The sequence below is a fragment of the Melanostigma gelatinosum genome (genome assembly GCF_949748355.1).
Source record: "Melanostigma gelatinosum genome assembly, chromosome: 3".
Lineage (NCBI taxonomy): Eukaryota > Metazoa > Chordata > Actinopteri > Perciformes > Zoarcidae > Melanostigma > Melanostigma gelatinosum.
In genome coordinates this window covers 2,383,099-2,401,904 of record NC_136636.1, presented here as the reverse complement: position 1 = coordinate 2,401,904, position 18,806 = coordinate 2,383,099, and the positions used below count along the sequence as shown (strand labels likewise).

The window sequence follows — 18,806 nt, the reverse complement described above, 5'->3', positions numbered from 1 at the left end:
GCTCTGAGGAAGCTGGCGGCGGTCTACAGCGTTGGTCCAGGCTGAAGCAACGACGAGAGGATGTATGGTGATGGAATGTGGTTCATCGTTCATCATCTCCTCGGGATGAACTGTTGGTGATCCTCCGACTTTTCATCTAGGGCCATCATCAGGTCGACATTAATATCTCTTGACGTCAAAATCAATAAAAGTCCATAAATCATAGAAAAACAGACGCTGCAGAACTTGCCTGAGAATCATGTTTTTAAGTTTCCTTCAGTCTCAAAGTGATCCATTGATAGTTGTCTGTACATTCGTTGGTACACTGCAAACAGGAGCGGCTAACAGATGATTCAGCATACTTTAAACGGGTTTGACTGAATGTCTTTACTCTGTTTTATAAACTGGAACCTGAGTCGAGCTTTTGGAGTTTCAGAGTGACGGCCGTCTGCCTTTTGATGTATATTCTTTCATGGTCAGTTAGTCACATAGCTGTACATATGCTCTGGGATCAAACTGATAAATGTCTTTGTTTTTAAATGTCTACAGATGACTTGGCCAGTAAAGCAAACATCATCATCGACCCTGCAGAGATCCAGGCCACGTCTATGGATGACCTGGATGAGGACGAGGAGAGCGGAGCGGCTCAGGTTTCTATTTTTAAGTTTATATATATATATGTGTGTATATTATTACTGTCGTCTCTGAAGTAATCACTGTGCAATCATTAGAACAGGCCGTCTAATTCACACGACTGAAGTGGGTGTATGAAAACGGGTGCAGCTGATGGACAAAATCAGCTTTTCACCAACAAGATAGAAAAACAAAATGGAAAATGTCAGTATCTGTATTAATAAACATTCAGAATACACTTTTCAAAATAAATGTATAAACTGTTCTACATGGTCAAACGCCAGGATTAAAACACTCAAACGACCACAGACGTAACTCGACAACAGAAGCGACTATAAAGAAATACAAACGATGCAGAAAGACTCCAAAATGTCCAGAAGACAGACTATGAAGGGATGCAAAATAACCCCAAAAAGATGCAAAACATCCACAAAGGGAAAAACACAAAACAACTACAAAAAGACACAAAGAGATGCAAAACGATCACAAAGACTCAAACATGCGGCCACGTGATTATTCGTTGTTTTGCGTTTTTTAAACTGCGTTCCAAATCGCATGCTTTTGTTTTTACTTGTAGTTCGTACTGCAGCTGCCCTTACAAAGTACGTACTATTTCCTCTTAACATCGCACTTTAAACCTCTGGCCCTCTTGCTGAGATATCTCCTGCGCAAAGGATTGTGGGTCAGAACAGGCAGAAAAGCATGCTGACTTGCATACTACAAAATGCAACCCAACATCCTGGTACTTTTGGGCATACTGCATTTTAAATACTATGTATTGGGGCTAAATAATTATCTGGCAATAAAATACCCAACACTAATATAGATAATAAAAATGTTGGAAATATAACTCATGCATTCATCAAAATGTTTTAAAAAGACTACTTTTCTATTTAACAACGATAAAGAACGACTTCTTCTGAGACTCTGCGACAAAACGTCTCAAGTTGAAGAAGGTTTTTAGACCAATATGTAGAATCTAATGAGAGAAAACACTCGTTAGTGCCTCCTGATTTAAACATGAATTCTGTGTGTCTTTACCGACAGAGGCCGTTTGGTGCGGCGGCGATGGGCGGGGCTCTGGCGAGGCCCAGCTGGTTGAGCTCGCCCACTCTGGGTCGAGCCAATCGCTTCCTGAGCACGGCCGCCGTCAGCCTCATGACGCCCAGACGACCCCTCACGCAGCCGGAGAAAGTGAAGATCCGCACCCTCGCTGTGGAGCAGAGGACCGAGGAGGACAGTGAGTCTGTGGACACACTGAAGACATTGAGACTGAAGGGGAATGACAGGATCCTAGTGGATGCAGCAGACTTTTAACTCTAAAACCCCAGGATCCTGTATTTCCCATAATGCAGCTGGGTAGTTTAATTAAGCCTGATGACGTCGCTTTAACATCATCAGGGGTATGTTTTCCCCCCCCCCCCCAAAGCCTCAGGACTTTACACCGCATTAGTCATGACGAGTACTCATCGATACCAGCGCGCTTGTCGGTACCAGTGCAAGTAAATTTTCTCGTTCGCTTATGTCGATCATATATATTGTTTCAGAGCCGGTTAGAAACTGGAATCCTTGACGACGTCATGTGTTATCAAGACATTTATATCTGTCACATGGTATTATTTCAGTAATATCGTATTTCCTGGAATCTGCACGATTTATCTTCCTTTTAAACATGTTAAGCAGTGTGCAGCTTTATCAAACCAACATGTAGACCGTGAGCTTCATGTTATTGCTGAGTAAGACTGCTGGCATGTGGCCTTCAACAGACAAATTCAACATTTGACCACCAGCAGTTTTATTCACCTCAGACTCGGAGGAACCCGACTGGGATTGAAAATCGTATTAAAGTCGGTGTGATTATATTATTTATCATTGTCCAGAGGAGCTTTCTTCCAAAAACGATCCCTCAGCATTGAATGTTTTTGTTTACTTTTCTCTCTCTCTCTCTTTCAACCTGAAGTCGAGGGAAGCCATGGTAACGACGGCCTGTTGCTGGGGCGACCACTGGAGGAGCCCGATCAGCCAATCGCGGACAAGTCGCTGCTGGAGATCGTCGACGGTATCGTGATGATGTACAACCTGAGCGTCCACCAGCAGCTCGGAAAGGTGAGTCTGTGCTTCTACTGCATCTCAAACTATCAGAAACACTTCACAACCGTTCAGTGTTTGTGACTGAATCAGACTTCATGAGGCTTTGCTTTTAAAGGGGAGTATTTAAAGCAGGGCTATCTATCTATCTATCTGTGTGTGTGTGTATGTGTATGGCGTCTGTCAGGATACGAACTCAAAAGGTTAATGTTGTATATTTTATTCACATGTGAGAATCTGACCTTCACATGGAGGCTCTGATTGTAAAGTTATTTTATTTATGACACAGACTACCCTCTAGTGGTCGGAACACCAGCTGCTGCAATTGAATTGTGCCATTAGCTGATGTGGAGCCAGCGTTCGTCACCAACAAAGCCCCCCCCCCCCCCCTATAAAACCAATGTCTCCCGACTGCAGATTTTGGGGAGACTAGTACTAAGGACGAGTAGCCGTTATCCTTTCAATTAGTCCGTGAATCGCAAAATGCTAATCGTTAGCTGTCACGTAGACCGGCCTTGCATGTAAACTCTAGCTCACAAATGTTTATGAGAGTTTGTTTGTTTTGTCACAATAACACACTTCACAGCACTCTTAATCATGACGATAGTCGGCACGCAACAGATTAGCTTTAGGGGCTAGCATTAGCGATTAGCTTACGCAACTAGGACTAGCAATAAGCAATGGCTTTTATGAATGGTAATTTAAAAACAGCTTGATGTAACGAAGAAGAAGCCCAACAGTTCGTGTGGCATCGTTAATGTTCTGTAACTAGCATTAAAGCATGGTGGAATTAACTAACTAGTTGGCTAACTGTAGCATTAAAGCATGGTGGAATTAGCTAGCTAACTAGCTAGCCCCTGAATGAGTAAAATCTAACAACTTAATCTTAATGCTCCGTCCACACACACTGCCATCCCCAGATAATCAGTCACAGGTTCTCCAGATATTCTCAAGTCCACAGAAAAAGGAAAATGAAAGGCTTGTGCCGTGATTGTAATGCTACACTGAATGGTTGTGATGGTGACTGAACATTTTAAATTGTTCACATTTTAGATGCTTTTTTTTTCATTTCCAGGGTACAAAACGCTGGGCTTCAGTTACTCTTCAAGCATTTTTTAATGCGATTGCAGCACCCACATCACATTCATCTCCCTTTCCGTCGCTTTCACTGCAAACTGTCCAAAGATTATCGACCCGCAGACGAGAGCTGCCAAACTGTGGCTCAGTGGAGAATCGGCGGTTCGATCCCCGGCTCCGCTAGTCCATATCGATGTGTGCTTGAGCGAGATACTTGACCCCAAATTGCTCCAAATTGCTATGAATGGTTAGTTGCAGGTGTCTCCTGTCATCAGTGTAAGAATGGGTGAACGATGACATGTAGCGTTAAAGTGTGTGATGGGTGTCGATTGAAGTTGGGTAGTAATATGGCATATATTTCAATCTACATTTAAATACACAAATATCCCTCGGAGACGACGTGGTTATGAGTGAATCTTTATTATTTGACCTCTTCATCTGACCTGTACCAACTACAGGCATGAACATGAACAATGTGTTTGCAAACATCAAAGGTGTTCGTTCTGCAGTTTTTTTTGTGGTTAAAAAGATTCATTTTAAGAATATTTATAGTTTCATGAAATGTTTTCATCCTGACTGATGACACTCTTCCTCCTCCTCCCTGCTGTCTGTGATTGGTTCGTCTCTTTTTATTTACACACTTCCTGCTCTGCTGTTGAATCGCTCCGACCTCTTCACCTCTCTGTTATTGTCGCGTCTCTTTTCTAATTTAGAAAATAAAACGACCCACCAGGGCTGAACCGCCTTTATAGCTTTCTGTTGAGATACATTTTGTTCCATCGCTGCTTGGAAACGTGCTGTTTGACGTCTTGTTTTTCTGAAATCGTTTTACTTATTGGTCGTCATCTCAGCAGACTGTTGATGAGATGTTTCTGCAACATATGGATCAAAATCCTTCCAGCATCGAGCTCAGAGACGTCAGTGGGAAGGTTTTATATATTCTGTTAAGTAGAGACGTGTTGTGTGTGTGTGGACATGATCAGTTTTATCGACCTACATGCTACACTGGTTTCTGCTGACGTTTCTGGTGGTACAGCTGAAGTTGCTCCACTGGTTTTTGGTGGTACAGCTGAAGTTGCTCCACTGGTTTTTGGTGGTAAGCTGAAGTTGCTCCACTGGTTTTTGGTGGTACAGCTGAAGTTGCTCCACTGGTTTTTGGTGGTACAGCTGAAGTTGCTCCACTGGTTTTTGGTGGTACAGTTGAAGTTGCGCCTCTGGTTTGTGGTTGTACAGCTGAAGTTGCTCCACTGGTTTGTGGTTGTACAGCTGAAGTTGCTCCACTGGTTTGTGGTTGTACAGCTGAAGTTGCTCCACTGGTTTGTGGTTGTACAGCTGAAGTTGCTCCACTGGTTTGTCGTTGTACAGCTGAAGTTGCTCCACTGGTTTGTCGTTGTACAGCTCAAGTTGCTCCACTGGTTTGTGGTTGTACAGCTGAAGTTGCTCCACGTGTTTCTGGTTGTACAGCTGAAGTTGCTCCACGTGTTTCTGGTTGTACAGCTGATGTTGTTCCACGTGTTTCTGGTTGTACAGCTGAAGTTGCGCCTCTGGTTTTTGGTGGTACAGCTGAAGTTGCTCCACTGGTTTGTGGTTGTACAGCTGAAGTTGCTCCACTGGTTTGTGGTTGTACAGCTGACTCACTTGAGTTGCAGCAATAATTGCTGTGTCTATAGACTACAGTGTCACTGACGCATCATGAAGCTAAATTAAAACACTAGAAACTTCGGCTCTGTAAATGTCTGCGTCCGTTCTTGCTGCAGATGGTGGTGGTTTCAGATGACGTCCACGAATACGCCGTCGCACTCAAGGACACCGAGGAGAAGATCGCACGATGCCCCGCAAAAGTAAGGCTGTTCTTTAGTTGTGACTTAATGTATTCAGAGTGTGTTGGTCACTGAGAATTCATTGTGTGTGTGTGTGTGTGTGTGTTGTGATCATAACTGAAAACATTCTTGTCTTCAGTCAGTGTGAAAACAAAACATGTCTAAATATTTAATGCTTCAGTCTGTCGAGCTGGTTGTGTGGGCCGGTTACTTTTTGTTTGTTGGCGCTCGAGGTTTCAGATAATTAGCCGCGCTCCAGTCAACACACCCGTCGGCCTGTTGTGATAGCTCGTCTCGTTAGCGCCACCGCTAACCGGCATCATCAACGGTAACTTCACTGGAGGACAAAGTTCTACAAGTATCTGCCTGAAGAAAGAGCTTTAAAAACCAAATGAAGTTGTACGTGTGCGACAGAGCGTTATAGTTGGTTAATAATATATGAATTGATCGTAAAAGTATCACTTTCAGCACCCAGCCCTCATTAATCCAGAAACATGAATCAACAACAAACTAAACATTGTGACATGTATCCAACAGCACAATAAGGTGAGTACCTTCTATACATTTAAATATAATATAAGTAAATATATACACAGTCTCACATTGATAAAAGTAGAAACAAAATGTACAAATACAAACAAACATGACCCAAACATCTACATTAACACATAAACACCGATTCAACACCGATATTGCCGCAGAGCGCAACTTGTCTTTTTTTGTTTTTGATTGTAACATCTGGCATGATGAGTATAACTGACGTTTGTCAGGTGGAAACAATGGCAGAGAGATAACGAAAAGATAAAGTGTTCAGACCGTGAGCTGCAGAAGCGTTCCTCAAAAACTTCATGCAAGGAGTTTAAACGTGACGGAGAGAAACCCTTTTTGGGATTTATTATCTCACTCTGACTGTAAAATGATAATCATTCAATGCTGTCGTCATTACTGGGATCTGACCTCATAAAAGCACTTCAGTTCTCCAATCAGAGGATCGGCGGTTCGATCCCCGGCTCCGCTCGTCCATGTCGATGGTTCCTTGGAACAGCGAGACGCTGAACACCAAAATTGTAAATGAATGGATATGAATGTTTAGTTATGGGCAGGTCCCTGTCATCAGTCAGCTGATACGATGACGCTGTTTTCTGTCCTTCAGAGACCAGACATCCTGGACGAGCTCCAGAAGAGCCAGAAGGTGTTTGCGGAGAAGCTGAACCACCTCTGCAGGAGACTGGCCTGGATCAACGCCACCATCTACTCCAAGGTGATCCAGATCCTCCACACGCCCTTCTGTCCTCATTCATAGTCTGCATCGTCTCAAACTCTCGCTAGTCACTCGAGTGACTTTTTGTTTTCCTTTAGTTTTTATCTTATAAGTTCCTATCTAGTTACATGTTTTTGTTTTTGTCACTTCTTTTCTGCCGGTGCACATTCTTTGTTTGTCCGCACCATTCTCTAGAATACAATATCTTAGGAACGCCTGGAGGGAACTTTTTCAGATTTGGCACAAACATCCACCTGAACTCAGAGATGAACTGATTACAATTTGGTGGTCAAAGCTCATTGTGACCTCACAAAACAAGCTTTTGGCCACAACCAGGCGGCAACCTCCGGTTCTGACTTTTGATACAGTCTCTCTAATGTCCACCAGGGGGCGACTCCTCGGGTTGTATAGAAGTCTATGAGAAAATTACTCTACTTCTCTCTTGATTTTAGTGTGTGTGATGTGATAAAACATGTTCGTTGTATGATGGATCGTCTTCTTGGGACTGAACAAATGCAGCTGAACAGATGCACACACTGAACAACAACACTGATCTTGTCACTGTCACTCAGTCTTCAAAAGCTGAGACCAGGAAGTGGTCACATGTTTGGTCTGTTTTTAACTTTGAAAGGTGAAGTCAGAGTGACATCAGTCAACACCTGCAGACTGAACACGCACGCGCACACACACACACACACACACACACACAAAGCTGCAGCTACTTGAGAGGCAAGAGACTGAATACTACTGTGTCTGTCTGTGTGAACATCAATCAACCAAACTGTCAAACAAGTCTCAACAAACTGCAATGATATCAACACGTTAACAAGCTAACACGTTAACAAGCTAACACGTTAACAAGCTAACAGGCTAACATGTCTGACTCTGGCACGTGAACCAACCAACCTGTGTGTGTGTGTGTGTGTGATAAGGCCGTGCATATGCAGGAGTGTGTTCAGCGTGTTGTTTTAATGTAACATCAAAGATGAAGCTGAAGCTCAACATGCAGAGACTTGAAGAATCCAACATGTCCGCTCTCATTGTTACTGAAGTTAACTACCTGCTCCATTTCTTTATTTTACTCAACTGTAAACAAGTAGTTATGATATTAATGTTGTCGTTCCAGAGCTCTGTGTTTGCTGCTTCTGCTGCTTATTTGTATTTTTATTCGTTAAAATATGAGTTAAACATTGAAGCAGGAGACAAATGAGATGAAATATGAAAAGAAGACAAATACTATCCTCTAATAACAACAAACTAATACCAATGAAAGGTTTTACACGTTTATTTAAAATAGATGTTTACATTTCAAAGACAGAAAATAGAAATATAATTGTTTAATTATTCAATCATTGACACCGAGTTTAAAACAATTTAACAAACTTAAATGAACAAATATGATTTCATCCTGTAATATAATGAATTTATCTTTCTCTATCAGTAACAGATTTAGCCGATAAATGATTCAATCATTTTTAACAAAATCCCAAAATGCTGCCGTCAAAGACAAAGACGGTAAACAGAGAGCTGCAGATGACGTCTTTTTGTCGTCCGACTCCGGAAGTTCCCTCGACTAAAAGTCAAAGCAGTTATTGATGAACTCCTCAAGTCTTTATTTGGATCCCATCACCTTCCGCAAAGTGGTTCCTGAGGTCTACATCTCTTTCCCCACATCCTCGATTCCTTTCCTCGCCTCCTCTCCTTGTCTTAGTCCGGCCCAGGGGAGACGGGAGCGGAGGAGGCGAGGAAGAGATGCAAGGAGAGAGGAGTCGAGGCAACAGATCTTCATGTAATTGTTACATCGCTGCCTCGGAGCCTAATGTTGTTATGAACAGTTACATTTGTAGAGTCCCGCCATGTTAGCGATTATTCCAGCTGTGTTCAACGGCTCTATTATTTGTTTACGTTCCTCAAAGGATGCACCGATGTCTCCTCGCTCACAGCTCCTCCAGCAGGCCTCCTCCATCCTCGAGCTGCTTTTAGGAACTAGGACGTCCTTCAAGACGGAGCGCTGAGATCGATATCTGGGTCACACGGAGGACAGAGGAGACGAGGAGACGAGGAAGCTTAACATCAGGGAACGAGAGACTCCTGGTCCTCATGGCTCCAAACGCATGAATCAAAATAATCTAAAAATGAACAATTTAAAATGAAACCAAACATGAAGATCAGAAACTAAGTGAAACATTTTTACATATGAAAAGGTTTACAATAGAAACAAAGAGCAAATTATTGAACTGATTAAAAACAAACAAGTGAAAGAAAACTCAACATGTTTTAAGTAATGAGACACCAGGAGGACAGGTTCAGTTTAACAGGTTAAATTCAGGAACTTTACACTTTTAAAGAATAAACATTGTAAATATATTCATCCTCTTCATCACTAACTGTTCTGTTCCACTGTCACACAGACCTTCAGTGGTGATATCTTCACTTCATCTTTAGTGTAAATGAATGGAAACATCCTCTCAGTGAAAGTGTGTGTGAAGGTGTGTATGTGTGTGTTAGTATCAGGATCAGAGAACGACAGCTTTCCTCTGTTCCAGTCCAGATTCACTCTGATCCTCTGGAGCTTCTTCTGCACTTTGAGAACAGTGAGTCGACCTGATGTTGACCGTGCAAAGTATTTATCTTCATAGAACTGTATTATCCATAATCCAGACTGTATGAGTCCCTTCCTCTGGACAGACTCTGCTGACACACCCAGTGCCCAGACTGTACTGTCTCCTACCTCAACATCCCAGCTGTGAGTCCCTGAGTTAAATCCCTCAGAGCCCAGAACAGACCAGGCTTTATCAAACCTCTCTGGATTATCAGGAAGCTGCTGTTCCTCTCCTCCTCTCACACTGGTCAGATCTTCAGACAGGATGAGTCTTGGATGAGCAGTGTTTGGGTCCAGAATCAGAGGAGTGTAGGAGACCATGTCCTTCATCTTGTTCCAGATGTTGAAGGCCAGGTTGCCCAGGTGTTTGGCCTCGTCTATCAGAGCTCCTGAGAGCAGCTGTGGATCCTCCAGCACTGTGTCTGAAAGAGCTGCTATCTCTCGGCTCAGAGCCTCCATCTTCTCCTTCATCATCTGACTCTTCTGCTCCTCTTCCTCCCTCAGTGCAGCCATCCTGGCCTCCTCTTCCTCCTCTAGAAACTGGTGAAGCTTCTTAAACTGATCCTTAATCTGCCTCTCTGTGCGTCGGGCCTGGACCTTCATGTGTTCTGCTGTTTGATCAGACTTCACTTTAACTTCTTCATAAACCTTTAACTTCTCCTTTAAGGGCTCCAGAGTTTCCTGAAGGTTCTTCTTGTGTTGTGGAGCAGCTTCATCGATGGGTCTGAATCTGTGGTCGCTGTGTTTTTCTGAAACGCTGCAGACGAGACACACTGGCTGCTGATGGTCCAGACAGAAGAGTTTGAGTTTCTCAGAGTGCAGACTGCAGAGAGGCTCTGAAGCTCTCTGATCTCTCTCCAGTAAGAAGGACTCACACAGGTTCTTTAACGCCAGGTTACAAGGTAGACTTTCCTTTGAAGATCTTCTCTTACAAACTGGACACTCCCGAGTTGGTTTCTCTCTCCACCAGCTCTTCAGACAGTCTTTACAGAAGCTGTGGCTACATGACAGAAGAACAGGATCTCTAAAGACTTCATGACAGACCGGACAGCAGAGATCCTCCTCTGATCTGGAAGCCATTTAGTCTGTGAGTGAAGCTGAAAACACAGAAAGGACATCAGTCATGGCTCCCCTCCCTCCTCTACTAACGTCACTGTTTTTAGTCAAACTCACATTCAGTGTGTGGAGCGTCAGCAGGTTGAAGCAGCAGTGTTGTAGTTTTCCTCTTTTCTCTCCTGGAGCTGAACTCACTCAGAGGAAGTTGTTAGTTTGGTCTGAAGGTGAATCTGATCGTCTCTCTCTCAGTCTGTGTGTCTCTTTAGTGAGGAAGAATCACAAACTGTTTGTCTCAGGTGAGTCAGGTGAGGGGTGGAGCTTTGTCACTCCTCTGATAAACGCTTCACCTGTAACACAGGGGTGTGTTTCACTCCACAAACACCTACCACACCTCTACAGCTCACTGCTTAACAGGTTTTACCTCATTTTATCTGCATGAGGAACATTTTCATAACAAGTCAGCAGCAGGAAGAAGTACTTCAGTACATCAGTACTGCAGTACTCTAGTACTTGTACCTGTAACTGTCCTCAGTTGAAGTCACAGCTTTGTAATGAAGGTAAATCTTACCGTCTGTCTGTCGGTGAGTCTCTTCTCACTGAGAACTGAACAGTAACAAACTGTTTCCTGTTTGTCTCAGATGATGTCATGTAAGGGGCGGAGCTCTGTCAGTCCTCTGATGTGTTTCACCTTAAAAGGGAACAGATGATGAATGTGATGAATAAGATCCATCACTCTGCTCTGAGATCACATCTTTATGTCAACTTAACTTTAACGGAACAAACACAAAGAAAACACGAGCAGAGTAAATTCATGTTCACTGTTTCTGTCAGTTTTTACTTTGTTTTAAATCATGTTAATTAGTTGTATTCGTCTTCTATTTATTCGGGCCCGAGCCACCGACAACGTCGGGCCAGCGAAGGCCCGATTGAAATTGTACTCGTTTAGGTAAACGTATGCATGGTTGGAGGACTTGCCATGCATGAAAACTCACCAAATTCTGAGGACTTGTCAGGCCTGGTGAAAATGGCCATCTGAAAAAGAATGCATCGTTCTGTGTAGAAAAATGGCTCTCTAGCGCCCCCTACAAGTCGGACCGTCGACGCCCCTCGGCCAGTATGTCCGATTTACGTGAAATTCAACACGCATGTCCAAATCCGTTGGATCTAAAAAAAAGAATTAAAAGAAACTTAGATTTTCCGCCATCTTGAATTTAGTGAAAAACACATTTTTGCAAACTCCTGCTACACGCTGGGTCCGATTTCTATATAATTAGCTGTGGATCATTAATGGCCCTATATCATCTAAAGTTATCAAAAGCTTATATATATATATATATATCTTAGCGTTTACAAGATATGACCAATGAACTTCTTAGGGGCGTGGCATATTATCAATACACAACTTCTCAACCATTTGTCCTAAATTCCCAAGATTTTCAGCATAGGTGCACATCGCATCAAATAACAAACCCTGAGAATTGTTTTGTATTCGACCACTAGGGGGCGCTACAGTAAACCCGCGAAGTTGTGTTTTTTGTCACTTTTTGCATTTTTCAGCCTTCGTACTTTTAACAAACTCCTAGAGAATTTATGCGGCCTTCTTAACACCTTTGTGATTGAAAGTTATCAAAATCGGGAGTTTTCATCGAAGAACCTTGACGTGGCGTGACGGCCATTTTGCCTCATTCGGCATGAAAAAGGAAGCCATGGTACATTATTCTATCTGCACAAAACGTCTTATGCATCATGCTACTTAAAGCCTGAACATACTTCAATTGAAGAAACTTCAATAACTCATAGCGCCTCCTACTGGCTAATGGAAATGTCTGATGGAACTCTGCTGGACTTGTTCCAAACGGTCCTAAAGTTCACATGCTTGATAACACTCATGGCCTGAGGATGCCTACCAGCTAATTTCCCCTAATACTCACAGCGCCACCTGCTGGCGAAAGGCAATCTGCGGTTTTTGACAAACCATCCGATTTTACATGACTTTTACACAATGTGGTTTACACTTGATATAGAGCTACATAATGCACGTGTTCTGTAGCGCTAGGCAGCAGATACAGGAAGCATCAGACTATTTGCAAAGCATCATTGCCAGCATCAGGCGGTCCACGCGGGATTAAAAACGTCTCGCTCGCAGACGCGCTGTCCATCCGTCGTGGATGCGCAGGCCGGAGTCCCGCCGGCATCCCCGACGTGCTGGAGGATGCGAGGGCCCGTTCATCGCTGCTCGCAGCTTTAATTCACATTGTGTTTGATAGAGGCGCTGCTCTCTCCCTTAAAACCCAGTCTCTTCTGGTGAGAACGTCTTAAAGCTTCTGTTGCTGCACACCAGCTACTCTGGGGCAAAGGGACGACGACCTCAAGCCGGTCCTTTAGTTGTTGGCTGTCGGGTAGCTCCCTGTGGGGGTCCTGAGCTTCCAGCGCTGCGTCAGGAGAACTGCGACTCAACCAGTGGGTTCCTGTCGGGCGGCAACCTCCGGTTCTGAAAAGTGAAGCCAATGCTAAAGTGTCTTAAACCTGCATTCTCTCTAGTGTCCACCAGGGGGCGACTCCTCTGGTTGTATAGAAGTCTATAGAAAATGACTCTACTTCTCTCTTGATTTATTACCTCAGTAAACATTGTAAACATGAGTTTATGTCTCAATCTCTCGTTTCAAGTCTTCAATACAGCATGATGTTCATTTAGTACATTATGGTCCATTTAGAGTCACACAGACCATAAAGCAGGGGATGCTTTAGGGCGGGGCTACACAGTGATTGACAGGTTTCTACCAGAGACTTATACGCCGTCTCTACGTCACCCCTCGATTGCCAAGTTGGCGACGCCCAAATCAAGAAATTTAAGGCCTCATAACATCAGTCCACAAACCAATGGGTGATGTCACGATGACTACATCTACTTCTTATAAACAGACTGTCCATGACTCAAGAACTGATATGCTAATTATCACAATTACGGCATTAATTGTAGTTTGTTATTCTCTGCCAACTTATTTAACCCTTTACTGAAACTCTTCTCATTGCTTCAGTGACTCTAGTTCTAGGTTGTTGTGTGGAGCTCAGGGAGACCAAGCTAATGTGGAATAAAGACTGATCTTCACCCTCTGTGTCCGTCTGTCCAGGAGAAGATGCTGGACGTTTACTGGCTGCTGTGTGTTTGTATTCGGACCATCGAACACGCCGACAACACCGGCTCTCTGTTCGCCTTTTCTCCGGAGTTCTACCTCAGCGTGGCCATGAATGCATACAGCGCCCTCAAGAACTACTTCAGCCCTGCAAACAGCATGGAGGAGCTACCAGGTAGAAGAAAACACTCATTCCACCAGAAACCTCGCTGACAGACGCTGCAGAATCGTGTTCTTAAGTTTTCTTCAGTGTCAAAGTCATCCAGTAATAGTTGTCTGTACATCTATATTTACACTACGAACAGGAGCTGCTGATGGATGATTCAGCCCACTTTAAATGGAGACTATTTGACTAAATGTGAACAAATGCAGGATGAGAAGAATCCAGACTCAAGTTGTAGCTCACAGATGACTCACTGAGTCCATGGCAGCATTCTACTTCCTGTTTATCCCCAAAAAGTATTGTGGGAAATGTAGTGCTGAAGACTTGAAGCGTAGTTTATCTACCAAAGACTGGGTCGGGACACACGTTTTGGTCGCAGGAGACTGTATAAGGGACGCTAACAGTCTTTTATTTTACTTTAATATCTGCAGTGCACCTTTATGTCACACGAGGGAGCCTGGATGATATTTGTAGCCTCCTTATAACAGTTGAATGAACGTACGCTGGCCTTTTTAATATTAGGTTATTGAACTAACGAGAGTCTGTAAACAAAACTTCAGCTAAATGCATTAATTTGGTCCCATTTATGAATAATTTCTGTTTGATTAAAATACATGTACACATAGAACATGCGTCTCTGGTTTAGCTCTTCAGGTTAATATGAGGTTCTTAAGGTCTTTTGTGAATTTGGTTTGATGGTTTGTCATTTTTTTGTAAAGTAGGTCTCCAGAAAGTCTTCCGTATATAAAGAATAATCTAAGTGACATTAATATGTAATTCAATCTACAATCCATGACCTCTCTTGACATCACTGGTGTGAGGAGCACAGATTGATTTATCGTTCAGAACAACTTCTTCTGCTCGTCAGCACGACTTCATGTTTCTTTCTCGCCCTCAGGCTACGACGAAACCCTGACGCAACTAGCTGCTATCCTCGCCAAGCACTTTGCTGATCCACGTATAGTGGGAACAGGTAACACACACACCAACTGCAGCCTCTTTTCTCACGTCTGTCATGATTATATTTATGTGTTGTCCCGATCAAACATCCATTCAAATATCATGACACAATTTCATTCAATTGACCGTAGAAGCCTAGAAGACATTATACAACATCTGAAGTCATCCTCCTGCTGCTTGGATATTCTACCAACACACTTTTTCAAAAATATTTCAAACTGCATGACCACTGATCTTTTACAAATTGTAAACACATCCCTTCTCTCAGGTGTCTTCCCACAAGCCCTAAAAACTGCAGTTATTAAACCACTCCTAAAGAAGGTTAGTTTAGACTCCGCAACGATGAAAAATTATAGGCCAACATCAAACCTCCCATTTTTAAGTAAAATAATTGAAAAAGTGGTTTTCCAACAGCTGACCAACCTCTTGGCCGTAAATAACTGCTTTGATGTTTTCCAGTCAGGCTTTCGACAGCACCACAGCACTGAAACTGCTCTTGTTAAGGTTTTCAACGACATCCACTTAAACATAGACAATGGCAGAAGTTCAGTCTTAGTGTTACTGGATCTCAGTGCTGCATTCGACACGGTCGACCATGCCATACTCCTAGAAAGACTAAACATCTGGGTGGGACTCTCTGGCACAGCACTTAACTGGTTTGAATCCTACTTGAAGGACCGAGAATACTTTGTGTCTGTAGCTGATTCCACATCAGAGCTGACTAAAATGACATGTGGTGTTCCCCAAGGTTCAATACTGGGGCCTCTTCTGTTCAACATCTACATGCTTCCACTAGCTCAGATTATGGAAAACAAAGTGTGTTATCATAATTATGCAGACGACACACAAATCTACATAACTATGTCACCAGGGGACTATAATCCCATACAAGGGCTGGGTAACTGCATTGAACAAACCAACAACTGGATGTGCCAGAATTTTCTTCAATTAAACAAAGATAAAACAGAAGTAATTGTTTTTGGTACCAAGGACGAACAATTGAAAATCACCGCTCAGCTTCAGTCACTGATGTTAAAACCCACAAACCAAGCCAGAAATCTAGGTGTAGTTATGGATTCAGACCTCAACCTGAACAGCCATATCAAGACAATTACAAAAGCAGCCTCCTATCACCTGAAGAATATATCAAGGATTAGAGGACTTATGTCTCAACAGGATTTGGAAAAACTTGTCCACGCATTTATCTTCAGCAGACTGGACTACTGTAACGGTGTGTTTACAGGTCTCTGTAAAAAGTCCGTCAGAAAGCTGCAGCTGATTCAGAACGCTGCAGCTCGAGTCCTCACTAAGACCAGGAGGGTGGATCACATCACTCCAGTTCTGAGGTCTTTGCACTGGCTTCCTGTCCAACAAAGAATTGACTTTAAAATCCTGCTGTTGGTTTACAAAGCACTGAATGGTTTCGGGCCAAAATACATATCTGATCTGCTGCTACCTTATGAACCATCCCGACCCCTCAGGTCGTCTGGGACCGGTCTACTTTCTGTTCCCAGAGTCAGAACTAAACATGGAGAAGCAGCGTTCAGTGTTTCTGCTCCACATATCTGGAACAAAGTCCCAGAAAGCTGCAGGTCTGCTGAGACCCTCAGCTCCTTTAAATCAAGATTGAAGACTTTTCTGTTTGCTGCTGCCTTTAATTGAACCACATTCACTTAATATATTAATCAATTTCCTGCATTTCTGCATTTTACTGCTGTATTTTATTTCTTACACTGTTTCTTTAATTGTTTTTAAATCTCCTTTTCTTTTGCCTTGTGTTTTGATGCTTTTAATGGTTTTATGTGAAGCACTTTGAATTACCTTGTTGTTGAAATGTGCTATACAAATAAACTAGCCTTGCCTTGTACCAAGCTGCTGTAGAAGAGTTCTGGTTGTACCACGCTACTGTAGAAGAGTTCTCGTTCTAGTCTGTGTTTAATTAAAAGAATCTTCTTCCTCTCGTCCTCTCAGACATCAAAGACTCTCTGATGCAGGCTCTCGCCAGCTACGTCTGTTACCCACAATCCCTCAGGGCAGTGGAGAGGATCCCAGAGGAACAGTGAGTGCTTATTGGTTTAAAACTCTTCTCCGTGATCTTTATGATTGGTCACTTTTCTTCATTCTTAATATTCTTTTTGGTATTTCTTAATATATTCTGACAGGATTCACCGAAGACACACAGCAACACAAACCGATATTAACCTCCGTCTACTGTAGTAATACACAGAGAAGTACCTCATTCCACCACACTACAACACATCCGCTAAGTACACTACTTTAATATACCCCTGAATAGTTCTCGTTATGGCATTTAGGGTCAACACACAGTGGCTTTGCTCTTGTTGTGGCAAAATGACGAAAAGAGACGTAGAATTTGAGTTGCAACCCAGCGGAACGTGTTTTAATGAGCAGAAGGCAACAAATCCAAAGTATTACTTCTTACGTTCTTACTCTTAACTCTTACCTCGAAACAAAGCACATCCTGCTTTACCAATATGGTACGTTCTTTTTTTTTTTTTTTTTTTCTTTTTTTTTTTTCTTTTTTTTTAAATCTTTGTCGGGATCGAGACAACAGAACATTTGATATATGTACAGGAAGTGTTTATCGTACTCGACGGCATCATACTTCTTTCTAGGAACTGCTGACTTTCTTATTTCTAGGAAATCTGTTATAAAACCCACTGTTGTTTTCAGCATGGTTATATGACGTTTTTATTCAACACTCTGAGATCACTTTGTTCTTTTAAATCACTTTAAAAAAAATGTTTTATTTAATTTAGAATTTTTAGCGTTTCATCTGTTTTGTTATTTTTATCTGCTCTATTGTAAATTTAATATAATTAAAGTGTATAAATATTATTATTTTCTTATCGCAGTGAATCTTGTAAATCTGATAATGACCGAGTTTGAGTAAACGGGTTTCTCCTGATAGAATGAGACGTGATGTTTTTATAAATCTCCTTCTCTGTAAACGCTATCATTTGACTCTCTTGTTTTGGGCGTCGGCTTCCTCCGCTCAGCAGTTTCATTCGGTTTTATTTATTATTACGTTTCAGACGCGTCGCCATGATGAGAAACCTGCTGGCTCCGTACGAACAGAGACCCTGGGCCCAGACCAACTGGATCCTGGTCAGACTGTGGAGGGTGAGCGCTCACTCACTCACTCACTCACTCACTCACTCACTCACTCACTCACTCACTCACTCACTCACTCACTCACTCACTCACTCACTCACTCACACTTTTTCAGATGAATCGGAACTCTTTTTATTCAAAAAGCGTTTTTAAAAAATCAGTCTAATATGAAACGCTGCATATTTTTAATACCAGAATCTGTGTGAGCCACTTCAGTACATAAACAAGTACAAACAGAAAACATAGATCCTTCTGCAGCGCTTCAGAAGCGTTCAGTAATCTACAAGAATCAGGTTTTCACACAGCAGCTCTGAGACATCTTCCTCTGCATGAATTAGACGTTTCCTCACTCATGGCTCCTCTGCTCTTACTCTCGTTACGTCACAAGAACACCGTGTTATTTCTGAATGCAGGACTTTCATTTAGCTAACATTGTTGAAAACAGCGCAGCTTCTATTGGAAGAAAGCACGACTCGTTGACGGACCGCCGAGTGAAATCCGTCTCATTTTAATTAAACAAACTATTTATTGTATTTTTAGCAGAATACTGAACGGAGCAGAAAGACAGAAGTTTATTTATCTCAAGCAATATTAAATGTTTTCCTTTCTTATGAAGTACTATACTCGAGTAACATTAATAGTACTTCACTTGAATATTTATATGTATTGCTTTTTTATATTTGACAGATTATTAACAGAAAATGTAATAAATTGAAGGATTGTTTTATTCTGGATTAAACTACCCAGGAGTATAAATAGTACTTAAAATGAGCTCCACCTTTACCAGCTGCAACATTAAAGTAATCAACACATTAATGCATAAATAATAATAATAATAATATAATATACTGTACTGTAACTATATTTCTATGCTAATACTTTAAGTAACATCTTGAAT

At 42.3% G+C, this 18,806-nt stretch overlaps 2 protein-coding genes across 2 annotated transcripts in view; one reads left to right on the top strand and one right to left on the bottom strand.

The window, feature by feature from the left end:
• rnf123 (ring finger protein 123) overlaps positions 1-18,806 on the top strand; it is an 88,663-nt gene that overhangs the window by 15,674 nt on the left and 54,183 nt on the right. Inside the window, exons 22-30 of the mRNA XM_079265624.1 lie at positions 529-629; positions 1,660-1,852; positions 2,573-2,718; positions 5,535-5,618; positions 6,751-6,858; positions 13,648-13,825; positions 14,712-14,786; positions 16,745-16,832; positions 17,830-17,917. Of these exons, the coding sequence (XP_079121750.1) occupies positions 529-629; positions 1,660-1,852; positions 2,573-2,718; positions 5,535-5,618; positions 6,751-6,858; positions 13,648-13,825; positions 14,712-14,786; positions 16,745-16,832; positions 17,830-17,917 (1,061 nt within the window). The remainder of the gene's footprint in view (positions 1-528; positions 630-1,659; positions 1,853-2,572; positions 2,719-5,534; positions 5,619-6,750; positions 6,859-13,647; positions 13,826-14,711; positions 14,787-16,744; positions 16,833-17,829; positions 17,918-18,806) is intronic.
• Positions 8,391-11,144, bottom strand: LOC306775300 (nuclear factor 7, brain-like). Its single transcript, XM_079265626.1, has 3 exons — positions 11,085-11,144; positions 10,634-10,776; positions 8,391-10,557 (listed from the first exon to the last, which is right to left on the bottom strand). The coding sequence occupies exon 3, from the start codon at positions 10,538-10,540 to the stop codon at positions 9,242-9,244; it is 1,299 nt and encodes a 432-aa protein (XP_079121752.1). The 5' UTR covers positions 10,541-10,557; positions 10,634-10,776; positions 11,085-11,144; the 3' UTR covers positions 8,391-9,241.